Source organism: Jaculus jaculus, chromosome 1 (genome assembly GCF_020740685.1).
Source record: "Jaculus jaculus isolate mJacJac1 chromosome 1, mJacJac1.mat.Y.cur, whole genome shotgun sequence".
Taxonomy (NCBI): domain Eukaryota; kingdom Metazoa; phylum Chordata; class Mammalia; order Rodentia; family Dipodidae; genus Jaculus; species Jaculus jaculus.
In genome coordinates, this window is record NC_059102.1 from 74,589,249 (window position 1) to 74,616,253 (window position 27,005).

General features: G+C 40.3%; 1 protein-coding gene across 6 annotated transcripts in view; it reads left to right on the forward strand.

Moving 5' to 3' along the window:
• Positions 1-27,005, forward strand: part of Kdm4c (lysine demethylase 4C) — a 370,239-nt gene that overhangs the window by 299,985 nt on the left and 43,249 nt on the right. For 5 of the 6 annotated variants that reach the window (XM_045149440.1, XM_045149418.1, XM_045149411.1 and 2 more), the window contains 2 exons: positions 15,035-15,220; positions 25,563-25,733. In XM_045149440.1, the coding sequence (XP_045005375.1) occupies positions 15,035-15,220; positions 25,563-25,733 (357 nt within the window). The remainder of the gene's footprint in view (positions 1-15,034; positions 15,221-25,562; positions 25,734-27,005) is intronic. The other variant, XM_045149432.1, reaches the window with a different exon arrangement.

Here is a 27,005-nt window from a genome sequence, read left to right on the forward strand (position 1 = left end):
AATGCAGTACAAGCATCTATGACAACAAAATTAGTATTCAAACCTTTAGCCAGATCCCATTTTGTCACCCTTTATCCATTCTGCAATTTTGGAAAAGGAATTAGAATTTCAAAGCCAACCTAAAGGCTTTTGCAAATACAACTTTTCTACACGACATATCTTTCAACTCATGTGACAATTCTGTAACCATCCACCATAAGAATCTGGGCTGAGTATGGGCTGCAAGAGGGCTAACTACCTTTGGCCCTGATAGCCTATATGCAGTAGGGGACCATAGCCTGAATGGGGTTTTTCAGGTGGCAAGGTTCTCCCTAGGCAAACGACTGCATATAAAAAAAATCAGTGGGGTCATAGCTGTACTGAATTGACTATATAGCTTTTCATCACTGCTTCCTCAGTTTTATTTGGTGACATACTGGTGGGATGTTTTTAACTTGAACTTGTATTTCCTAAGTGTAGTCTGCTGCTGTCACATTGAAAGACAATCAAAGAGGTTGGGCCACGCCATAGACAGAAGAGTTAATTGGTAACAATTTCTTGTAAGGGTCAGATGTACTGTGTTTCTTTGTGAAAGCTTCTGGTGTTGAGAACAAGAATAATAACCCATCACAGCAGCTTGGCTAGTTATTAACTCAAAATGGTACCTTCTTTTATTGTTCTTTTTGACTACTCACATGTACCACTCACCAAGATAAATAGATACAGTAGGAACATCTGTAGTGGTTCATAGATTAAAAATGCCTAGAGGTTGTCAGACAAGACCAGAGTGCTTGATGGGATATACTTTCTTCATTGTACATCTGTGAATCTCCTATACTATTCTGGGACTATAAGAAGTGTCTGAGGTTAAAACCCCACCCGTTAGAGGCTCTGTATTTGAAATTTAAAATTGACGGACTGGAGAGATGGCTTAGCGGTTAAGCGCTTGCCTGTGAAGCCTAAGGACCCCGGTTCGAGGCTCGGTTCCCCAGGTCCCACGTTAGCCAGATGCACAAGGGGGCGCACGCGTCTGGAGTTCGTTTGCAGAGGCTGGAGGCCCTGGCGCGCCCATTCTCTCTCTCTCCCTCTATCTGTCTTTCTCTCTGTGTCTGTCGCTCTCAAATAAATAAATAAATAAATAAAAATTTTAAAAATTGATGTCAAGGAAGGCCTAAACTGAAGGGTTCCTTGCCTAGAAATAATGCTTCTCCAAGGTCAGTCCGGAAGGCATGTGGATACTTTTACAGCTGTGTCCCAAGGGGCCCAGGCTTCATCCATTTGTAATGATTTTGGAGGCATGAAAGATACAAGTTGGGGGGGGGGCGCAGTCATGGTTTATATCACTGTGCTTCCAGAGAGCCACTGAAGACAGTGTGTGACAGGATCAGAATCCCTGCAAGGAGGCCCTCAGAGGCCACTTCATGGAGTTATGAAAGTGAGCAGGATGTTAAGAGATGCTAAATCCACAGAATGTCTTGATAAGAAAGCTGCAGGTTTTGATTAGGACTCCTCTGGAGAGTTGGAGTGTATAGCTACCCAAACCTTTTGGAGCCCAAATCATCCCATCATGTGTCCTACATGCCAGACATGGAGCTCCAAGATTTGGAGTTTGCTTTGTTTTTGTCAATTATCTTTGACCTGTCAAACTTGGGGCTAGAAATAGAAAATGTATCTTAATCCTCACTTCAAAATATAGCTATCCAGTCATATCTGACATTCCTAATAACATCGTTTTGCTTGTCTTAGGAATATCAGAATACCTTTAAGCCAGACTTCCTAAGTTGGTTGTCTTTTAAAAATTAACTCTAAACTAAATAATTAAAATGTTATGGTTATAACATTAATTTAGTAAGATCTTAAATTAGGTAAGTTGCATAGAATTTGGAATTCTTCCTAATTAAGAGAAAGCTAGCTTCATGTAGGCGGTTTTAGGTAGGGACAGAAGCCCTAAGAGGGTACAAGGAGATGCCATTCTGTCCATCCTAGCAAAACTGAATCTTGTGTCTGATCCTATCTCGTACAAGACGGCTGCCAGTGACATGCCCAACAAGATCTTCCTGCTTCTTCTTCACCTCAGCCTTTAAGACTCAGCCTCTTAAGTCCATGAACCTGATTACACATCTGATTGGGTGTCTGATCCATATAAAATAGGTTGGAACCACTCCCTCTCCTTTATTGCTTTATGAGCTGGCATGAATTCCCATGTAAGTCTCTTTCCTTCACATGTTTGCTAAGAGCACTTCTTTAGGCCTGAGCATTTTACTGCTTGCCTTCTATCTGTCTCATAGTTTGGAATACCTTCTCAGTTTGAGTACATATATGAATTTTTTTTTTTAATCTGTGAGTTTCTGTTCCTTAATCTTCTCTGATCTGTTATTTGAAGGAGCTTCTAGGTCCTATCTCCCCCCACCCCCATGTGCGTGTGTGCGTGTAACTGCTGGACAACAGTTTCCCCTAAATCTTACAATTCATGATTTCCCTCTAAATAAATTCAAATTTTAATCCTTTGAGTCTGTTTTTTTTATTTTTTTTGTTCATGTATTTATTTATTTATTTGAGTGTGACAGGGAGAGAGAGAGAGAGAGAGAGAATGGGTGTGCCAGGGCTTCCAAACACTGCTAACAAACTCCAGACGCGTGTGCCCCCTTTGTGCATCTGGCTAATGTGGGTCCTGGGGAATCGAGCCTTGAACCGGGGTCCTTAGGCTTCACAGGCAAGCGCTTAACCGCTAAGCCATCTCTCCCACCAGAGTCTTTTTTTTTTAATCAATTCGTTTTTAAAATAGGGCAAGAACCAAAAATTGGGTTTAAGTAGCCTAGCAGATGCTTCTTGAACCCCAAAGTAACAAGTAACAAATAAGTTTTAAATCTGGGTAAGTTGTTATAGGGAAGTGAGCATATAGTGTAGTGACTTTGACAGGCCCCGTTATACAAAAAAGAAATAAAACCAGTATGACTTTATTTTATTTTTTTAATTATTTTTATTTATTTATTTAAGAGCGACAGTCAAAGAGAGAAAGAGGGAGACAGAGAGAGAGAATGGTCACACCAGGGCCTCCAGTCACTGCAAACGAACTCCAGACGCTTGCGCCCCCTTGTGCATCTGGATAACGTGGGTCCTGGGGAATCAAGCCTCGAACCAGGGTCCTCAGGCTTCACAGGCAAGCGCTTAATCGCTAAGCTATCTCTCTAGCACCAGTATGACTTTATAAATAAGTAATTTGGGACAGTTCTGTATTTAACTACTAAATGCTTTATTCAGATAGAGTAGGCACATCTGTGTGATCTCTAGTAAATAATTTCAACTACTAAATTTCTCAAGGCAACAAATGATTTTTAATATTAATATAAAAAGAAGTAAGATGCAAATACAAAAATGATTAGAGAGCACTGTGAGTTATAACACTTTCCTTTGATTTCCCCCTCCTCCCAAAGCTGTTTAGTGACAATAAGTACTCTAATATTTATTTTAGAGCTTTCTAACTTCTGCAGTGTCTGTTCCCTTAGCCCTTTAAATTTGAAATGAAGAGGCTGTATACAGCTCAGCTGATGGCTCAGCCCTTAAAAGTGCCTTCTTCTAAAACCTAATGGCCCAGGTTCATTTCCCTGGTATCCACTTGAGCTGTAAAGTGAGCAAAATGTTCTATTTCTCTGCATTTCTTTATACCTTGCTTAGAGAAAAATAGAAGTCACTTCCTTGTAGGAGCTCATAAAAGAATGGAATGAAGTATGTGGTTAGCTGAAGGCAGGTAAACAGAAGGCTCTGCTTGTCTGTATAGTATTACCTGGGGCTTGCATTGTGGAGCAAACTCCTTAAGATAAGTAGGACTCCTGGTCCCAGGCCTATCTCACACCCCCCAGGCACTTCCTGTAACTGACTAACAGACCTGTTTACAAGTTCCTTTTTTTTTTTTTTTTTTTTTACTTTTATGGCTGTAACTGTCACATGTGAATTATGATTTATGATTTTAACTCTCATCCTGTCCCTCCCTCCCATAAAAGCTGACACTCTGATCAGTTCAGGGCTACACTGTGAGATTCTGGAGTACACCTGATATACCTGACCTTCTTTTTTTTCTTTTTTACCCAATAAAACTTTGCCTCACATTCCATGAGTAGATGGTCTTACTTGTGCAACACTGGACCCCATAACAAAGCCAGATGCCCAAAGTGGCACATGTGTTAAGAGTTTGTTTGCAGTGCCTAGAGGCCCTGGCATACCCATACTCATTCTATCTGCTTTTCTTTCTCTGTCTCTCTTTTAAATAAATAACTAAAAATATTTTTTAAAAATTGAAATGGAGGGTTGGAGAGATGGTTTAGCCATTAAGGCAATTGCCTGCGAAGCCTAAGGACCCACGTTTGATTCCTCAGTACTCATATGAGCCAGATGCACAAGGTGGCACATGTGTCTGGAGGTGGTTTGCAGTGGTTAAAGGCCCTAGGGTGCCTATTCTCTCTCTCTTCTCTGTCCTTCATTCCCTCTCTCCTCTCTCTTTTCCTCTCTCCTTCCCTCTACCTCCCTCTTTTTCTCTCAAATAAATAAAACTAAGTTAGTCAGTTAAATTTGAAAAGGGCATTCTTTAAAAAAAATGTAATGATTGGAACTCAAACAAGCTTGAGAGAGGTAAAATTGATATGATTTTTTTTTTGTTGCTATCACAGATATCATGGCATACTTTATAATTTAGCTATTGCTCTGTACTATGATTGAAGTGATTTGAATATAAAATTTTGATGTCTTTAATATTTATTTGCAAATGATGCTTTTCTATCTTGGCATTCTGCCTATTTTCTGCTTAGCCTCACCTAAAAAAGGCAAATGTGTTCACAGGCTGACCTGTTTAACCTACAGCCTTACCTTCATATGGGTGTTGTTCAGACATTGTTAGTGCTATAAGTAAGCAGACGTTAACAGACTTAGAAGTCATCAGTGATGGACCCTGCCTCATTTTTCCTTAATAACATTAGAAAGGAAAATATAATAAACTACAGGATTTAAACAGCATGTGAGGGCTGGAGAGATGGCTTAGCGGTTAAGGTGCTTGCCTGTGAAGCCTAAGGAACCAGGTTTGATTCTCAAGTATCTATATAAGCCAGATGCACAAGGTAACATATGCATCTGTAGTTCGTTTGCAGTGGCTAGAGTCCCTGGTGTGTACTGGTATGCTCTCTTGTTCTCGTTCTCTCTCTCTCTCTCTCTCCTGCCTTTCTCTCTCAAATAAATAAATAAATAAATATAAATAGCATGTAAGAGAGGAAGGTAGGACTGGAGAGATGACTTAGCAGTTATAGAGCTTGCCTGGGAATCCCAAGGACCCAGGTTCAGTTCCCCAGTACCCATGTATGTCAGATGCACAAGGTGGTACATGTGTCTGGGGTTCTTTTGCAGTAGTTAGAAGCCCTGGATCACCTATATTCATTCATTCTTTCTTTCTCTGTTCTTGGAAATAAATAAAATATTTGTTTGAAAAAAGTTTTAAAATAAGTTTTCATTCTGTAATGCCAGTACATTCTTTGCCTTAGTCTTCATCATCCATGTGCCTAATTTTTCCTGTTCATCAGAGAGAGGACTCATCAGTAAGAAAATCTGCAACATTAGTTTTTTGGCTTCTATGACTGGCTTTTGTGCATAAGCTAAGCTGGAATTCAAATCAAGGTTTGTCCAACTTAACAGTGTACATTGTTAACACAGTTTACCTTTCTCATTGCTGGGTCAGAATACCTGACAAAAATTCAGTTGAAGGGGCGATTTATTTTTGCATACAGTTGCAGGTTGCAATCAGTCATTGTGGGGAAAGTATGTCAGAAGCAAGAAGCCAGCTCACACCCTCCTATGGGCAAGGAGGAAGTAGAAAGCAGTGGATGCTGAATACTTAGCTGTCTTTCTTCTTTTTATACAGCCCAGTAACCCAGCCCATGGCATGGTGTCATGTATTGATAGAGTGGGTCTTCATCTAGAAAAATCTTTAAAAGGCATGTAAAGAACTTTGTTTTATTGATGATCTTAAATCATTGTCATGTATTGAGGTAGCAATTAACAGTCACAAGTTATTAGGGTCATTGTCTGAACCTAACAACCCCACCAAATGAGGATGGGCCACTTGTCTTGATAAGTCAATGAAAAGAGCCAAATTAATTGTGAAAAGCAGCAAATGGAAATTTATTCAGTGTGCCCACATTGGGAAGAACAACAAAGAGGTCCAGTGACCCTCCCATTTTTTTCTGATAAAAGCTCTAGACAAGTCTGATGATCCATCCCATTATCTCCAATCTGACTCTCCTGTAAGGTGTCAGATCTCCCCTCAGGGAAGCTCTCCTGGCCAGCTTCAGGCTTCTGCTTACACCTCAACCACCACCCCCCAACATGAGATAACTGGGAAAATTCCAATTTCTTGGAGCCATTGCTACCCTACTCTTTATAACTAAGGGAAGGGCACAAGTGCCTCTAGAAGATACTCCTTGTAGAATTGTTATGTACCATTATGAAACCTAGCTCATGAAATAAAGATTTACAGGAGTATTGTGTAGGTGAAGAGCCTCTCCAGACTTTTAGCTTATATACTATGCCAGTTGTCTCTGATTAATAATCTTACGAATTTCAAAGGTACAAAAGCATATCCAAGCAAACAATTGTGCCTAACCAACAGGTATTTCTAGCTGAAGTTTTTGCTGATTTCTCTGGATGAGTTGAGCTAGAAAATTACTTGGTTACCAGAAGCTTAATGCCAAACCATTCCAACAATGTAATACAATATTAATTCCTCAAAACTAGTGGCTGTTACACAATTGTTTTAATTCAGTTTTTGTTGCTACACTGTAATACTTGCATTATATTTCAAAGACCCTCCACCTCAGAATAGCTGTACTCAAACCAGTTAATTCCTACCTACCTACCTACCTACTGTTATGGATACTGACCAAGCCCTACTGCCCCTTGATGGGAGGAGGAAAGTGAGCTCCTCCCAGCCACACTTCCCAAAGTAGTTCAATATGTTTTCTTTAGTTAAGAGTTCTCAGTTCTCCCCTCCCACCTTCCATAGGTCCCATACAAGGCCACTTTCAAAAAAAAAAAGACTTTTTATTTTATATGGGTTCTGGGGAATTGAACCTCAAGCATTGCAATCAAGTGCCTTAACCACTAAAGCCATCTTGCCAGTCCCAAATAAGGCTTATAATCACTTCTTTTCCTCTATGATTAGTTTGGAGTTTCTTTCCTCTTATTCAGAACTGTCATTAAATAAATCCTTGGGTCCAAAAAACTGTCTCCATAAGTCCTTGAGCTGGAAGGGTGGTGCAAGCCTTTAATTCCAGCACTTTTGAGGCAGAGGTAAGAGGATCACTGAGTTCAAGGCCTCCCGGAGACTACCTAGTGAATTCCAGGTCAACCTGGACTAGAGTATAGCCCTACCTGAAAAAACGAAAACAAGACAAAACAACAAAATATCCTTGGGCCCAAGAAACTATCTCCAAGTCTTCTATTTTCAAATCTAAACTAGTTCAGGGGTGGTAATACCCACATTTAATCCCAGCACTTGGGATGCAGAGGCAGGAGGAGGGCTGTGAGTTCAAGGCCATCCTGAGACTAATTCTGGGTCAGGTTAAGCTAGAGCAAGACCCTACCTTGAAAACTGAAAAGAAAACTAATAAATTAAATTAAAAAAAAAAAAAAACAAACAAACGAACGACAACAACAACAAAATAAAAAGCTTTATAGGACTACTTCCGGTCAAGATGGCGACCGCCTAGCTGCACTACAGACAACAAGGAAAAAAAAAAAAAAGATAGATGCAGATCCTAAGAAGAGAGCTGCCCCAACATACCTCAAAAGGGGCCCAACTGAAACTAAGGACAACTGGCGAAATAAGCAAGGGTGATGTTTTCCTGTGAACCGGATACCAGCACAAAGGGGAAGGAGATCAACGCAGAGAAAAATCAACTCCTACCAAAGCAGAGAGCCAGAGCCTCAGAGGCCCCCAACACCTCAGCACTGAAGCAGACCAAAAATGAACCCAACATGGCTCAGGGAAATTTTGCGGAAGAGGGGGCGGAAAGAATGTCAGAGTCACATGTTGGGTCATGATTTGCAGAGACATTTATTATACCAATAACTGGGGGCTAACTGCACAATGCAAGACCCATTTTCATTAACAAGGAGGGTCTAATGGGAGGGGGTAGCACAGATGAGCCTAAATAATGGTACCAAACTGCCTGTATTTACTGAAAAGAAAACTAATAAATTAAATTTAAAAAAAAAAAAAAGCTTTATAGGATTGACTATTTTGTATGTCAGTATTGCAAATATTTTACTGTCAAGTTGTTCTCTCAAATCTGGGAAAGATTAGGCACACAGGCAATAAGGTAAGTAAAAAAAGATGTTACTATAAAAGCAGTTAAGAAAGCTCAGAGTGTCAGGGATAGCATGCTTATGATTTTAGAGAAAAGATTATGTTTCTTGCCATAGAACTCAGAGGGAAAGAGAGGGAAGAGACAGCTTTTCCAAGAGGATGGACTTCTGTGGGGAATTTGTGTGTTATCTCATTTCTCCAACATCTTTAACTTGTCTTTAGGTAAGGTATGTTGAGGGATAGTCAAGCTCTTTATAATAACCTATTGTAGAATGTCCTTACTCCTTTCCCATTGCAGTAGCTGAAGCATACTAGTCTTCCAAGATAATCCCATGGAAGCAAAATCATACCTACTTCCTTTTCCTGTATTTAATATCCCTGAGATGGCTGTCATGAAGGTCATCCTCTTATTGACTCTTGTAGATCCACTCAGTCAGAGAACTATGAGAACACTGGAAAAGATATAGAAAGAGCTCAATAGCTATTCTCACCTATATTTTGTAAGTCTTACATAGAAGAGTTTTATCTTTCTTAGGAATATTCCACAAAGCTTTACCTTATAGCTATTTTTGAGTGCCAAATGAAGCTCATTAAATACAAGGGTTGTGTCATTTTTATTTTTGTATCTCTTCTTTTTAGAAAATGTCTTTTCTATAGAAGATATTAAAGTGGCTGAAGTAATGAGTGAATACATTACATTTAGCAAAGAGTCAATCATTTATTTAGTGAATGGGAATTTAGTTAGCATTTTTTGTGTGCAATCATTTCTCTGGTAATTGTAAAACATGGTGTTTCCAAAGGGATTTATATCTTCCTTGCAGTATATCTGCTGGTCCAAGGCAATACAAAGTATTACCATATGACCTGTCACAGAAGCAGTCAAATCGTATAAGCCTTGCCCACCAGGAACCTCCTATTTCAGTGTTCCCTCCTCACCCCAACTACCTGCCTACCTGTCCAGCTCTTTTATCTTTAGATGAACTTATTTCTCTTTGAATTAGTCTACTATTCTCTCCTCCTCCTGAATCCTGCTTACATTTGGCAGCAGTTTCATTTTTCTTTTCAGTATAGTCATTATTACTTGCCTTCCCCTTCTAGACTGTGAGACCTTGATGTAGAACAGAACATTCATATTGTCGTTCCCAGTACCAGCCAGTATTGCGGTGCACATGACTGTTTGACTTAATGGCTGCTTATGAGTAGAGCATATATCTCATGGGTAGTGCTAGGAACCTAAATGATTGTGCTTCAAAGCTGTGTTTAAGGACTTAGAGCAAAATGAAACTTTCATCTTCAATCCTTAGTATATGTTGCAACATTAACAACATATATTGAGCCCATCATAATTCCCTTATTGTGCTGGAATTGGAATGTTAGGTAGCTTGCTGTATTGTACTTGGAAGAAGTGTCTTTGGAGAGCAAAAGAAACAAGTAGATAATTAATTTATCATCAACTTACATGTCTGATTGAGAAATAGTAATTAAATGGTGTTTGCAACTTTTAAAAAATACCTTAATATTTATAGAAGGAATATGAATCATAATACTGGCAAAATAATAAAGTTGTAAATCATTTTAACAAAAAAGAGAGTGCTTTAAACTTCCAACTCCTTCACAGCTCATCATTTTTGTTGCCCTTTGCAAAGCTATATGCTCAAGGAAATCTAATGATATTCAAAGCCTCATTGCCAGATACTTCATTACTTCCTCAATCCATTAGTAACCTTAATGGCCTATGCCACTGGAATAAGTTTGGAAATCCAGTTCCCAAGAAAGTACAATGCTCTATAAATCAAATTTGCCAGAGGATTCTCAGCCCTTGGCACTGTAGAATAGGTGAAAAAAATGCATTTCCTGAATTCCCTTGTATTAAAGTACCTCAGAATAATTGATGCTTTTCAACGTTTTAACCCTCCAACACAGTGGTTCTCAGTATCAACAGTATTAGTTACTGATACTTATTGGAAAACGTAAATTCAGGAGTCTCACCCCAGATGTATATATGCTCTAAGGGTATGCCAGTAGTCTGTGTTTACAGCAGTCCTCCAAGTGGTCCTAATGCACATTCTGACACCTCTTTGGCTACATTTATATTATTGCAGTTACCTTCTCATTGCTGAGACAGCATACCCTATGTAAAGTAGCTGATTGGAGGAAAGTATTTATTTTGGCTTATAGTCTTGATGGGAAGCTCCATGATGGCAGGGGAAAATAGGCCTGAGCAGAAGCTAGACCTTACCTACTTTCCAACATCAGGTAGTGTGTAAGAAGAACAAGAGATTAAGCCAATAACATTGGCAAGCTCAGGGAAATAAACCTCTAGGTCCACCTATATAAACACGGCTCTACCTCCCAAATTGCTACTAGCTAGCAAGCAATCATTCAGAACACATTCAGAGCACTTGATTAAAACCACCACATTCTGACCCTGGCTCCCATAAACATCAAGCCAGATGCTCAAGGTGGTACATGAATTTGAAGTTTGCTGTGGCTAAAGGCCTTGGTGCACCCATTCTCCCTTTGTCTCTCTTTCCCCTCTCTCCCAGATAAATAAAAGCGGAGGGGGGGTTGGCGATACAGTTTGCCTAATATGCTTTGAAGCCCTAGGTTCAATTTTCAATATTAAGTATTGACGGAGAATAGGAGAAGATAGCTTTCTACAGGCAATCAGCCAGGGACAAAGGCCCAGGTAGATGCTACCTTGCCTGCTCTGGCTGGACTAGAACCCATTTCTGACCTAGCCTCCTTCAAGATAACTGCAAATAGCAACTCCAGGACAGCTTCCTGCCTGGCGCGCCTGTAGCCTGACCTCTCCTGAGTCAACTTGAGTCCCCTACCAATCAGCTCTCTCTCTCTCTCAGACACCTGAGTTTAATGAAGAGTCTCATCCTTAATAAAGGATGTTTGATCCTTGTAAAGGAGCCTAACCATGTGTGTAACTCACTCTCTTGGTCCCTCTTCTCCTTCTGTATCCATCTGTGGACATGTGTAAGGCTCTTGGTGGCCTCTCTCCCTGAAGGAGTATTTCTTTTTGTCCATGAGCTTTACTGCCTCATTTTGGGGTGCCTTTACTACTAATGTGTTCTCTCTCTAAGCTCTGAATCTTTTACTGTCTTGCAGTCTTCTCTGACCGCCCCCATGTGAGTAGGATCTTTTTTTTTTTTAATATTTTTTGTTCAATTTTATTTATATATTTGAGAGCGACAGACACAGAGAGAAAGACAGACAGAGGGAGAGAGAAAGAATGGGCACGCCAGGGCTTCCAGCCACTGCAAACAAACTCCAGACGCGTGCGCCCCCTTGTGCATCTGGCTAACGTGGGACCTGGGGAACCGAGCCTCAAACCGGGGTCCTTAGGCTTCATAGGCAAGCGCTTAACCGCTAAACCATCTCTCCAGCCCGTGAGTAGGATCTTTTGACTTTGGCTCTCCTGCTTTGCTTTCTGTGTATATGTGTTGAGGTGGGGGAGGGGGAGAGGTCAGTTTTTTCCAGAGGCTTCTATCCCAGAGATGCGAAAGGATATTTTCTCCATCTTTTCTCCCACTTCTCAGCCGGGGTGGGAAGAGAGAGAACCTTCTGTGGGCTTGGGCTTTTGTGCTAATCTTCTCTCAGGATTCTCACTCTTAAAATAAACCTTGTATTTCATAATTTACCCATCTCTGAGTCCATGTTTTCAACTCTTTAATTAATAACTTGGACAAAGGACCCAAAAATTGGGGATTCACAAGCCTGGGATCTCCTGCATCTTTATTGAATTTAATTCTTCTCTGGACCCAAGCTTCTGCATCAGTAGCAGTGTAGAGTAGGGTCTTTATGCAGCTGTTGAGGACAGTCTCTCCCACAGATAACACACTACCTATCCCTGACAAACTGCTGTATTTATAGGAAGATGTAGCATCTCTATCCACAAGGGCAATGAGTAAAAGCCACTGGAACTTTTCTTCCCTAAAAGTTAGTGTCTGTGTCTTTATCTTCCTTGCCTCAGAGTCTCTGTAGTTTCCTAAGAATTTCTGTCCCCATTCAAAATAGATACGAAGGATTTCTAGAGCCAACAAGATGTTCAGTAATATTTTAATGGAGATTATGTGGGTTCTCCTTTTTTCGTTCTCTTTCTTCGCCTCTCCTTCCCTGTTCTTTTCTCTTTTCCTCCTTCTCTCTACATGTGTGTATATAGTTCTGATGTCTGTCCTCAATCCTTACTTAAAAATACTTACTTCTGCAGGGTGTGGTGGCATACACCTTTAATCTCAGCACCTGTTTGGTAGAGATAGAAGGATTGCCTTGAGTTCGAGGCTGCCCTGAGATTACATAGTGAATTCCAGACCGGCCTGGGCTAGAGTGAGACACTACCTTGAAAAACAAAACAAAACAAAAAATTTTTACTTGGACATTGACTCTGAATATATCGGAATATCATGTAAATGCTAGACTAGAGACTTTAAGGGACTTATGAGAAAGACTGCTCTAGTGGACAGTGATGGGCCTCTCGTAAGCTTTGCTCTTCTATCTTATGCTATGCTTTTTTGTTGTTGTTGTCTTTTTCCTTAAACAACTTAGAGATAAGGGGGATAAGTCATTGAAGGACAGTAAGCAGGAGAGTAACATAGTATTAATATCAAGAAAAGATTACTTTGGTAGTCCTAGGAAACTGAATTAAAACAGAATGAAATGAAATACCAGGACACCATGTGGGGAGGCAGTGACAGTCACTGTAGACAGGGAGGGAACAAACAGCAAGAATAAGCAAAATAATCTATAAGACTGAGTCACTACTCAGATGTGAGTGCAAAGATGAGTTAGAAGGTAAGTGCATGTTGATTCTAGCTGGTCATTGGTACAAATATTACAGTATCCCTAAAACCACTGATTTTAAGTACCTGTTTTCTTCCATGAAGGAACATGCACCTGTAAAATGAGAGCAGTTGTACCATCATTTGATCAAATTGTTGCAAATTTTCATCCTGTCTAGTTCTTTGTCTCACAACCATGCAAACCATGGGGTTATTAAGACAAAAGAAATGTATTGAATTAGAAATGGAAAGCTCTGAAGTGCTAGGCCAAGCATCCAAAGAAGAGAAACAAAAAGAAAAAAAGTCACTTTCTGAGTTTTAGAGCTTAGAGAAGCATGCAGACTCCGCAGTAAAGATCTGTGAACAACTGCATTAAATGAAGGGCTTTTGGAGGGTATAGTACGGATTTATTTAAGGGCATAACTATTCTTCTATGTCCTTAGCATGGCTTTAGGTGACTGACAGGCTCCTTTATGTTAACTCTTAAGGGAGAGGATAATCTCCATTTAGATCCAGAGGGAATATGGCAAAGGGAAATGACCCACCCCTTAATAGGCCCAAATTGAAATACTGGTGCCTCTACTCTTCTCTTCCATATGGTATTCTGGATTGTATGGAGGACAGATGTGATGTTTCCCTAAACCAGGGAAATTATAGGTGGGGTTAGTCCTCTACTCACCTCAAGCCTAATTTATGCCTGCCTACAATAAAATAGTAGACCTTTTTTAATATGTCAAAATGAAAAGTTGCTCTTTTTGATCATTCTGTTAGCTTTGCTTTCCAAATTTGACCCTATACTATTCTATAAACATTTTTTTCCTGACCCTTAAGTATTCATGTGCAAATCTTATATTTACTGAAGCTGTTCTATTTTTTTCTATCTCTCATAATAAATGTACTGATAATGTTTAGGGATGAATGCATGTGATTTAATTTTCAAAGTGTACTAATCATTATTGCTATTTTTTCTCTTCATTTTTTTTGTTCCCCAGATATTGTCAGTCATTCGGTAAAGTTATTCTCCTTGGGCAGATTTTCATTTTTCTCTCTTTGGGGGCAGATTTTTGTGTGCATTGTGAAGGGTTCAGATGTGGATTATTAAATACTTAAGATCCTACTTTCCACATTGGACTATTTAACATTTTTCATATCCTTGTAAATGGAAATTTTAGCCCAACCATATGATGTTTGGTTCTTTCAAAATCTTCTGGTCCTAGCCTTCAAGCCTGTATTGTGACTCTTGGTGTGCAGGAAAGCATACCATATGGGCCAGTGGAGAAGCATTTGGGGACAGTTTAGAGGAGCACACTGGGGCCTTTTCCTGAGCTTTGTGCCGTGAGGATCATGTGCAGAGAATTTGGCTTTTCTAATCACAAGAAATATTTCAGCATATGTATGATGGGGTATGACTATACGTGTGTTTCTCCTTTAAAGTTTGTAGGCTCTATGAACACATATTTTCTTGCGAGTTTCTTTTTAGTTTTTCTCCTGTAGTTGCTATTCTCTGAAGTATAAAAATTGATATTTTCCTGAATGGTTGTATGTATGTATGTGTTTGTATGATGTCCATGCATATATGTGTGTGTTTATGTCTAGAAGTGCAGGCCTGCTGAGACCAGGGCATTCTTGTGGTGGTTGGAGGACAACTTCAGGTGTCTGTCTTCATCTTGCACATTGTTCACAGCAGTGTCTCATTATTTTTACTGTGCTGTTGAGACAAGCTTGCCTGTAGGCTTCTTTCGGAGTCTTCTACCTCCACTTCCTTTTTTTGCTATTAGAATCCTGGTATTATAGATACTTGCTACAGTTTCCTGTTTATCTGAATTCTAGAGATCCAAACACATGTATTCATACTTGCACAGCAAGTGCTGTACCCATTGAGCCATATTCCTAGCCCTCTTCTGTTTTAATCTTCCAGAAATGCATCTTCTGCAGACACCGAGTAAAGAAGATCTCTGGAGCTTGCATCCAGTGTTCCTATGGCCGCTGCCCGGCTTCCTTCCATGTCACCTGTGCGCATGCTGCAGGGGTACTGATGGAGCCTGATGACTGGCCTTATGTAGTGAACATCACATGTTTCCGACATAAAGTCAGTTCAAATGTGGTAAGACCTATTGTTCTTTTCCCAATGCTAACACTGCATCTGGATTCCTTCCCAGACCCTTCCTAGGCCTACTATATATTACTCTGCTGTGTTACTCATTGACATGGCCAAACTGCTCTCTGGAGTTAGAGAGTGATTCCTATAATTTATATATAGTTATCCAGGGCCCTCCAGTGTGTGGTGTGCCCTAGATACAATAAATACTGACTGAGTTGAATAGATTAAAAGAATGAGTAGAGCTCTTTATATATTCATTCTGTATACTGGGCATCTGAATAAGGTTACACAGATTGCATCCTGCATGTATCCATGGTACAAGGAGATCAATTCTTGGAGGGGAGTAATATGAAAATAGAACAGAAAGTAGAAGTTTAGAGAGCATTCCTTACTACTTTATACTTCTTACTATATTTGGTTAGCCTCTCCTTGGTTAATGAAATATTTTCCCTGATCAAAACTTTAGAAAAACTCTTGAGTATGGAAATCATTCATATGCTATTGTTGCTCTATTTGTTGTTACATTTCCAGTTTGCTACTAGGATGGTGTATTTTCCTGCATGTCAACTTGACAAAACAGAGAATCATCTGTGATGAATTATCTAGATTAGGTTAGCCTCTAGTCTAGCCTGTGGTGGACTGTCTTGAATAGGTGGGGTCATGGACTGAATAAAAAGAAGAAAGCCAAATGACCCACAGTCAATTCCCTAGTACCCACATAAACCAGATGTACAGGGTGACATATGTGTCTGGAGTTTGTATGTGGAGGCCCGGGCATGCCCATTCTCTGTCTGCCTCTCTTTCTTTCTCTCAGTTAAATGAATGAATAAATAAATAAATAGAATATTAAAAGAATTTTTTTAAAGGAGAAAGCCCTTGAGCCATTTCATTCATTCTTCTCTGCTTCCTTTCTGTAAACTGAGTAACTGCCTCAAGCTCCTGATGCCATGCCTTCCCTGCCTTGATGGACTGTAAACTGACATGAACCCTTTCTTCTATAAATTGCTTGTCACAGCTAGAAGAACATAACTAATATATCTACCACAGAGAAAGGTACAACATTATATAGGGACTTTTGTTTGCTAAGTTGATACTCTTTATTATCTCTAGAAGATTTAGCCACAGGCTATTTTCTGCTTCACATGCTCTTTCTGTCTCAAATAGCCTCTTAGGAGCAGCTTGCCAAGTCATCAAAGTGGCTTATGGACCCATGACCCACACACAACAAATCTCATAGTGTTATGTAATGATTCCAGCAGTTTCCATTGGTGTCTTGAGAGATACTTGATATCTGTGGGCTGTGAATGTTGATGTATGTCAGTGGCCAGATGTACAAAGTAATGTTACCAATTGCTGCTTAAAGTTTCCACTGTTTTAAGTCACAAGATACATATTCATTTATGCTTTTCACTAGTTGATTTGCACTTGCTAAAAACAATACTGTGTATTCAGCTGAAAATACCTAAGAAATTGTACACAAATGTTGTACTTTGTTATTTTGATATTTACAGCTTTCAGTATTACTTTATTAGATATAGCCAAGATTCTGTCCTATAGAGGCAAAGTGGTTGGTATTCACACTGACAATCTGCAAGTTCTTATATCTGAACCTCAGCCTCTTAATCTATAAAAAATGGAGTTCCATTTCACTGTACTGTTTTCTTGTTATAGCACTCAAAAAGTAAAAGTTGCATTACTACCATTTTCTTTACTCCCTATACTACAACATTATACATATCTGCTCACAAATACTATTTTTCCTGTTTTTAGAATATTAAATCTAGGTCTAAGAGTTCAGCTCTGTATATGTTGTCGTTTGAATTAAAATGTTCCCTGTGGGCACATATGTTTAAGTACTTGGTCCTCAGCTGGAGGCAGTATTTGAAAATATTGTGGAACCTTTAGGAAGTTGAGGCTTACTTGAAGAAGGGGATCACTGAGGATAGATCTTGAGGTTTATAGCTTGGCCTCACTTCTGTGTTTCCAGTTACCTGGTTGAAATGTGACAAGCTGGCTTCCCATGCCTTCACTGCCATGATATTTCTTTAATTCATTTTGCTCAGGTTTTTTGGTAACAGTAATGAGAAACTAATTAATACATAAAATTGGTGCCAGGAGTGGGGTTGTTTCTGTGATTAACTATGTGTTTCCTAAGAATTTGGAACTAGTTTAGTGGAGGAGTGTGGAAGAGTTTGGAGCTTTGAGCTACAGAAATCTTATAATGCTCTAAGGACAGCTTAGTTATCAGCAGATAATGGGGTCTTGTGGATGCTCGCTGATATTACCAGAATCTTGTGACCTTATACATAGAATTGGACAAGGAAACACAATACAACAGAAACTGAGACCAGTATTGAGAAGTAGGGCATGGGCTAGAGGGATGGCTTAGCGGTTAAGTCGTTTGCCTGCAAAGCCAAAGGACCCAGGTTGGATTCCCCAGGACCCACGTTAGCCAGATGCACAAGGGGGCACATGTTTCTGGAGTTCGTTTGCAGTGGCTGGAGGTCCTGTTGTGCCTGTTCTCTCCCTCTCCCCCTCTTTCTCTGTCAAATAAATAAATAAAAATAAAATATTTTTTAAAAAGTAGGACATTTCCAGGGTTGAGGGGATGTGTCAGCAGTTGAAGTCACTTGCTTGCTAAACCTGATGCAGAGTGTTGCATGTGTCTGGAGTTCATTTGTAGCAGCAAGAGCCCCTTGAACACCCATAAACTAGCGCACGGGCGTAGACATACACACACACACTGTTACAAATAAAATATTAAAAAATATATTTTGGGGTACTGGAGAGATGGCTTAGCTGTTAATGTGTATGCCCATGAAGCCTAAGGGCCCAGGTGTGATTCTCCAGATACCACATGAACCAGGTGCATATGGTGGTGCATGTGTCTGGAGTTTGTAATTGCATGAACAAAGTAGTGCTTGTATCTGGAGTTTGTTTTCACTGTCTAGAGGCCTTGATGCATCCATTTTGTCTGTCTGTCTTCTCTCTCTCTGCTTACAAATAAATAATATATAAGTATATATTTAAGTTATATATAAATTATATATGTGTCATATACATATACATACACATACACACACACACACACACACACACACACACACACACACACACACGGCATTAGGACATTTCCTCAGAGGTGGAAAGCAAGGCTGAAGCAAGGAGAATGTGCAGCTGTATTGTGCAACCTTTCACAAGCATCTTGTAGGTGTTCCATGTCAGCCTTCCTGTTTGCTGACCTGCCTTTTTGTTTGTTTGTTTGTTTGTTTTGAGGTAGGGTTCCCTGTAGCTCAGACTGACCTGTAATTCACTATGTAATTTCAGGGTGGCCTTGATGTCATGGTAATCCTCCTACCTCTGTCTCCTGAGTGCTGGGATTAAAGGTGTGGGCCACCACTCTCAGCTGACTTGCTTCCCCGCCCCCAGCTTTTTTTTTTTTTAAATCATATGTTAACTTTGCAGCCTTTGGGTAAGCCCTACCAAACTTCACTGTCCACCATATTCTCCTGCCTGCCTATGTGTATCCTCTCTTGTGTTCTGTTCCTGTATTGGGTGTCGAGGGCCAGTACAATTATAGGGCAGTATATAAATAGGAAACATTTAAAAGTACTTGTTTCTAGCATTTTCTCATACACATTGTTGGTTAATATAGCTTTGCTTCTCTCACTGAACTCAGAACACACTGCTTTGACTATCTAAACTCAGGTCTCCATGCGTGCAACTCAAATCACCTCTCCTCAGCTTCTGTGCCTCAAATTTTAAGTTCTCTAACCTCATTCTTTCTCTTTTCCAAGATTATTTTTACTCTAGGTAAGTCCTTTGTATATCCCCCTAGTTTTAGAATTTGCTTGGTAATTCCTGTGCACATATAAATCTTGTTAGGAGTAACTTGGATTGTATTGAATCTCCAGATTTTACTGTTCTCACTCAAAAAGTGTTTAAGAAATCACCAAAGAAAAAAGAAGCCCAATTTACGAATTTCTTGAGATGGACATCTGGAGACTCACTTGTTTCCTGGCAGCTGATTTGATCAGATAGTACTTAAGAGGAAGCTTAGTACAGGGCCTCTGTCTTGAGGTTAAAGTAAATGCTCATCCCTACTGTTTGGGAAATGAGCTGCTCACCATTCAGGATAGTTAAGCGCATTGAAGAAAATATTCAGCTTAGCGGTTAAGCGCTTGCCTGTGAAGCCTAAGGACCCCGGTTCGAGGCTCGGTTCCCCAGGACCCACGTTAGCCAGATGCACAAGGGGGTGCACGTGTCTGGAGTTCGTTTGCAGAGGCTGGAAGCCCTGGCGCGCCCATTCTCTCTCTCTTCCTCTGTCTTTCTCTCTGTGTCTGTTGCTCTCAAATAAATAAAAAGTTTAAAAAAAAGGAGGGGAAAAATTGTAACCCATTTTAGCTTCCATAACACACATTCATGCAGCGCCTTCATGAGTATATGCAGTTATCATTTGGATTTTGTTGTTTGTGTTTACCTGTAAAGGTAGGAAGGGCACCAAAAGACCTTGATGAGGTTTCTTTCTCTTCAGCCACAAACTAAGAAATAAAGATGATGGTTGAGAACAACATAAAGATGCTTTTTGTGTTATGTCACAATTGCCCTTAATATAAGAGAATTGTAGGGGCTGGAGAGATGGCTTAGTGGTTAAGGTGTTTGCCTGTAAAGGCTAAGGGTCTGGGTTTGATTTCCCAGTACCCATATAATCCAGATGCACAGAGTGGTTCATGCTTCTGGAGTTTGCAGTGGCTAGAGGGCCTGACATACCCATTCTCCCTCTCCCTCTCCCTCTCCCTCTCCCTCTCCCTCTCCCTCTCCCTCTCCCTCTCCCTCTCCCTCTCCCTCTCCCTCCCCCTCTCCCTCTCCCTCCCCCTCTCCCTCTGCCTCTCTCTCTCTCTCTCTCTCTCTTTCTCATCTGCCTCTTTCTTTCAAATAAATAAATAAATGTATTTTTAAAGAGAATTATATAAACAAAGTTATATACTGGTCTACTTGATGGAGTATTCATCCCTTCAAGTCCTTCCTACATATTTACTGAACTTAAGGGCAAATATTGAAGATGGCTATTTCAAGACATTTCAGTTCAGTAGTTCTGACTATACATAAATGCGTTGTCATTTAAGAAATTGCAAGGACTATTTTATGTAGTAGTTTCATAACAAAATACAGAGAAGTAGATAAAAATGCAAAGAAATTAAATCCCGCTATCTAGAGTTTTACATTGACAACAGGGTAACTCAGTACTTTTGCCATATATATCTGTGCATATGAGAAACCACCAAAAAAGGTATGGTGGCACACACCTTTAATCCCTTTACTTAAGAGGCTGGAATAGGAGGATCATTTTGAGTTCCAGGACATCCTGGGCTCCAGTGAGACCTTGTTATAAATAAAAGGTGGGGGGTAGTCATTTAAGTCAGTTGTAACTGGCTTATGAATCTGTAGCAGCACTTAGCTTTATGGTTCTTCTGTTTGAGACTGGACTGCGTCATGTACCAGTCATCAGTTACTGAATACTGTTCTCTCAATTGTCAATGTAGTCTCTCATTTGTCAGCAGCAAAGTTTGGGTTTGTTCATATGGCAGAAACTGCTGCCTCTAGAAAAGAAAGCAGATACTTTGGATGCCTTTTGGATCAGAAAGAGAAGCCACCTGTATTAGTTCCTTTCTGATTACTGTGACAAAAAACCTAACAAGAAACAAGTTAAGGAAGGAAAGGGTTTATTCTGGCTTATAGTTCACATCAGGGAAGGCATAGCAGCAAGAGTTGAGGGGCCTGCTCGTCACAGTGCATCCACAGTCAGGAAGCAAATGGTAAGTAGGAAGTGGGGCCAGGTTGTAAAACTCAGGCCCACCAACAGCAACCTACTTGTTCCAGGGAAGTTTCCTCCTAAAGGTTCTACAACCTTCCTAAATGACACCATCATTTGGGACCATGAACCTATGTGAACCACTTCACACTCAAACCATATTACCACCCTATGCCTGCCTTCTTTTGGAACATATCTCTGCACCCAAGTTTGACTACCTAGAGGCTGCTTAAGAAATAATGCGATAATGTAGATAATGTGAGCCAGATTCTTCTCTCAACAGTGACTTGAGTTTATTGCTGGGAAGTTAGGGTGCTACCCACTCATAACTGACAAATTACTGAGATACTGTAGGAAAACTGGCTTATTAACCTGAAGCTAAGTTTTCAGGTTTGTTATCCATTCCTTAAAATGAAGCCAGTTCACATTCCTGAGCATGTCATCCTATTAAGTCTAGGTGCTTGTGTAATTCAAGCTATAAGGTTGCCTTTGAAGGTGAAATCCAAGTTTAATATTCACAGATATAATGTAGTAAAATCTAGTAATTGTAATTCTGTAAGTTTAATAGGGAAATGCAACATATGCATTAATGTTCCACCAAGATGAAACCCTGGGTGAATGATTCTAAGAAATGTTGTTTGGAGTATGTGATTTCATAGAGTCAATTATTACCTATATAGCCTTAACTTACTGTCATGGGCACAGTTTGAGAGGTATGTAACTCCAGACTGTACCCCCATAATGATCTAAGTTACTTTCTTGCTTTGAAAGGTTATTTGTATGGCCAGTGTGGTGGTTCATGCCTTTAATTCTGGCACTCAGGTGGCCAGATGAGACCACATAGTGGGTTCTAGGTCAGCCTGGGCTAGTGTGAGACCCTACCTCAAAAAAAAAAAAAAAAAAAAAAAAACACAAAAGAAAGGAAGAAGAATAGCTACTCAAAATATTGGCACAAAATCTGGGCATAGATGCAGAGTTATGTATGCATCTAGAATTTGTTTGCACTGGCGAGAGACCCTAATTGTTCCCATTCTCTCTCTCTCTTAGTGTCTCTCTCTCTCTCTCTCTACTTGCAAATAAAAAAAAAATACTTTAAAGCTGGGTTTGGTGGCACACTCAGGAGGCAGAGGTAGGAGGAACACCACGAGTTCAAGGCCATCCTGAGACTATATAGTGAATGGCAGGTCAGCCTGAGCTGGAGTGAGACCCTACCTCGAAAAACCAAAAAACTAAAAATAAAATAAATAAGTATTTTTAAAGTGAAAAAAAAAAAAACTTGGATATGATGGTGCCCACCATTAATCCCAGCACTTGGGAGGCACAAGTAAGATTGCCATGAGTTCAAGGCCACCTGAGAGTACTTAGTGAATTCCAAGTTAGCCTGGGCTACAGTGAGATCCTACCTCAAAAAAACAAAATATAAAAATCACACATAGACCTACTAGAGGCACAGGAAAATTTTTCCACCAGTTTGACAATCACTGTACAAGCAGGAACACAGTAAGACTGTGTGTAGGAGAGAGCCTGTCCCTCTGTCCAACTTCATGAGCATCATGTTTTCAGTTCCTTATTCAAGGCCCCTATCTTCCACTCAGAGTGTAATGATAAGCCCTCCATCCCCTTCTCTACATGTGGCCATGTAGAACCATGGCTAATATTGCACTCTGTAAAATGTCCCTGAAGCTTCTCAAACCATGTAGCAGGGCACTGATTTAAAGTGGAAATGTCATTATATTGGCCAAGTGTGGAGTGATTTGAGCACCAAAATAGTGAAATTCAGGGGAAAGTATATACAATTAGGGAGAAGGAATTATCAATCACATCTTACTGATATTGGATGATTGCTCATACATACATACACTCCTATGTGCCACATGAAAAGTGGCATCTAATAAACGTGGAGTGTGTGTTAGAGCAGGATGATCTGCGCCTTCCCCATTACAAAGTGAGACTCATCAGTGAATGTGAAACCTAAACAAAGATGTATGAGAAACAGAGTATTTGCATGGGTTGTAAAATGTCATGAATTTGCGTGATAGTGTGAGAAAAAATGTAACGAAATGAAGAAATTGGATTACACTTTGAAAAGGATCAATGTGAACATCATCAAGAGGTACACAAAAATCATGCATCTCCAGATAGATGTCAAATCCTGAGAAAGACCCATCATTTATGTGATATGTATAACTCTGAGTTGAATGGGAAGAACCATGACACAAATGGGCAGTGAAAGAAGGAAGAACTGTATCTTTTCGAACTATTGCTACAATAGGAAGAAAAAAAAACCCAAAAACCTATGGAAATGGTTGACATTTTATGAGCCTAAAGAGATATAGCAACTAAATACAGAATTTTTCTTCAGAGTGTCACAGTAGAGGCAACCCATGCTTCCAAGGACATTGTTTAGTCAGTTGACCAAGTACAGATGGCAGGTTAAAATATGTCCATGTTCCTGAAATTGATTACTGTCCTAGAGCAGTGGTTATGTAAGAGAATTGCCCTGATTTTAGAAACTAAACTGTATTTAGGGTACAAATGCCATAGCTTAAAAATGGGCTGGGTGGCTGGAGAAATGGCTTAGCCATTAAGGTGCTTGCCCAAAAGCCAAAGGACCTAGGCTCAATTCCCCAGGACCCACGTAATCCAGATACACAAGGTGTCGCATGTGTCTGGAGTTCATTTGCAGTGGCTGGAGACCCTAGTACGCCTATTCTCTATCTGCCTGTTTCTCTCTGCTTCTTTCTCTCTTTCTCTCTCTCAAGTAAATAAATAAATAAAAATACTTTAAAAACTTGGCTGGGGATAAAGTTAGTGATTGTTGTAGTGAGGTTTGCAGTGCTGGCAGAAATTACTTGAACAAGAGTAGCTTCTGGGAAAACAGGTTTTTTGATGGTTTGATTCAGGTGTCCCCCATAAACAGGTGTTCTGAAAGCTAGATTCCCAGCTGATGGAGATTTGGCAATTAAAGCCTCTTGGAGGCAGTGAATTGTTGGTAGACAGGCTTATGGGTGTTATAGCCAGCTCCCCTTGCTAGTGTTTGGCACACTGTCTTGTTGCTATTGTCCACCTGATGTTGGCCAGGGGCTGGTGATCATCCCCTGCTCATGACATCATTTTCCCTGCCATTGTGGAGCTTCCCTTCAAGTCTGTCAGCAAAAATAAACCTCTTTTTTCCCACAAGCTGCTCTTGCTTGGGTGATTTCTACCGCAATGCGAACCTCACTATAACAGTAAAGTGGAGTACTGTGGAGTGGGATTGCTGCTAGACACCAGTGTGGTTTTGGTCTTTTGGAGGTGATTTTCAGGAGGAATGGGGAAGGATTTGAAACCTTGGTCTAAGAGACGCCCTGTAGTGCTGTAAGTATAGCTTGATGGACTATCCTGGTCAGAGTTGAAAGACCTGAATGTAGTAAGGACTATGGATTGTGAGGTTTGGCTTATGAGGTGTGAGAAAGATCTTTGCTTGAACTGGGCTAGCAGTTTGTGTGAGAAGCTTGCTGTTATGCCTGGGTCCTGAGAAGTTGTGCAGGGTTGCACTGCATAGAAGTGGACTGGTATGAGCAGAGGTATATGGAACAGAAAGAACAGTCTTTGGGTGAACTGCTGCCCATTCAGCTACAATTGAGAGATTACAACCTTTGAGATTGGGCCAGCTGACCTGCACTGGGGCTGAGTGCTCAAGGAGTGTCCTGTTCTTCAAAGTCTGCTTTAGTCCCTCCTGGATTAACAAATTGGCACCCTACCTGCTATTGTGGAGTATAAGAAATGCAGAAAATAGAAGGTCACTGAGTTTGCAACACAGTCTTGTGTGGGAGATTTATTTTGACTTATAGACTCGAGGGGAAGCTCCATGATGGCAAGGAAAAATGATGGCACTAGTTGAGGGTGTGCAGCACCCCCTGGCCAACATCAGGTGGACAATAGCAACAAGACAGTGTGCCAAACACTAGCAAGGGGAGCTGGCTATAACACCCATAAGCCTGTCTACCAACAATTCACTGCCTCCAAGAGGCTTTAATTCCCAAATCTCCATCAGCTGGGAATCTAGCATTCAGACGACCTAAGTTTATGGGAAACACCTGAATCAAACAACCAAAGTGGTAAAGCTATTGGCCTGCACCTGTGGGGTCACAGCAGTAGGTTGCTTTCTTGCATGTGGAAGACTGGGTTTGATTCACAGTACCAGCAGAGACAGTTTCTTTTTGTGGGTGGGCCAGATTTATACACCACTGGAACATATTTTCTATCTTTCTACTTATACACAGATATATAAAATCATAGCACCAGTTGTGCAAATAATAAAATGTTAATAGTAGCAAATAATGATAGATGAATCTAGGCAATGTGTGAACTAAATTTATATGATTGATTTTTGTACTATTTTCATTCTTGCAACTTTAAGTGAGAAATTATTTTCTCATCCTAAATTTTAAAAAATTTAGTAAATCTTGACCAAATCAGTTACAGTTTTCTAAATTAAAATTTATTTTCTGTCCTTTTTCATTTATCTCCTCTTTCTTTTTTCTCTTTTAGAAGGCCAAGACTGGTGAGAAAGCCATCTCTGTGGGCCAGACAGTCATCACAAAGCATCGGAACACGCGGTATTACAGCTGCAGAGTGATAGCTGTGACATCCCAAACCTTCTATGAGGTCATGTTTGATGATGGCTCTTTCAGTAGAGACACATTCCCTGAAGATATTGTGGTAAGTGCCTTGAGTATCTGCAGCTCAGGGTATTTTTGGGGGGCAACAAACATATTGAACCTTCTGAAAAGTTTTTGGTAATTATGGCTTCTCATTATCCTCAGTACTATCCAGGGAAGTTAGGTGAGTTTTTAAAATTCTTGTAACTGAGAAATGGCATTTGGCCAGATAATAGAAGATTCTGTTTTAGCCTGTTTGTGCTGCTACAATAAAATATTTGAGACTGCCTAGTTTATAAAGACTGGGTAGTCTAAGATAAAGACTAACATTTGGAGCCGGGCGTGGTGGCACATGCCTTTAATCCCAGTGCTTGGGAGGCAGAGGTAGGAGGATCACCATGAGATTGAGGCCACCCTGAGACTCCATAGTGAATTCCAGGTCAGCCTGGACTCCAGTGAGACCCTACCTCAGAAAAAAAAAAAAACTAACATTTGGTCTAGGTGGCGCCTTCCTGAATGCTCACATGACAGGATGAGAGAAAGACAAGCTGTCCTATGCTGTATAAGTCAATCCTATTAGCAGGGAGAAGCCCTCCTGGGCCTAATAGCCTCTGAAAGGCTTTCAGTGATCCTGGATTATCATACTGAGAATGCCTGAATGTGGAGTTATGTTCAAGCCAAAAGCTGTGAGTTCACCTGTTTTCTGATACAAAGTGATAGTAAATTTGAATTCCTTTCTGGATTTTTACATCATGTGAATTAATGAATATGGCATTTATTAGTTTTACTTTGGAGAAGAGGTTTGGAGACATCATCTTGGTGTATAGCTCTGAGCTGTCCTGAAGCCCACTGTGTATCTCAGACTTGCCTTGAACTGTCAGCAATCCTCCTGCCTCAACCTCCAAAGCTCTACTTTTTAGCGGAATTGGCAGTGTGTTTGAATCTTTTGCTATTTCACATGTAAGTAATAAACCTCACATAGGAAAAAAAAAAAAAGCTGTGGCATTTACTTAGTTTATGGTAAATGTTGTGGAGGGCAAGCTCCTTTGCTCAAGGCATCACTCTACATGTTAAACGAACCAGAACAAAGTGTGGCCAAATAACCTGCCTTGCAGTCAGATTGGTATAAAATTGACTACTATCAATGAATCTGTGATATGGATTTCAAGACACTTCACCTTGTGGTCCTAGAATCCCTGACTCTGGCAGAGTATGTTTTCAAAAGTTACAGCTTTTGAGCCGGGTGTGGTGGTGCACACCTTTAATTCTGCTTGGGAGGCAGAGGTAGAAGGATCACTATGAGTTTGCAGCTACCCTGAGATTACATAGTGAA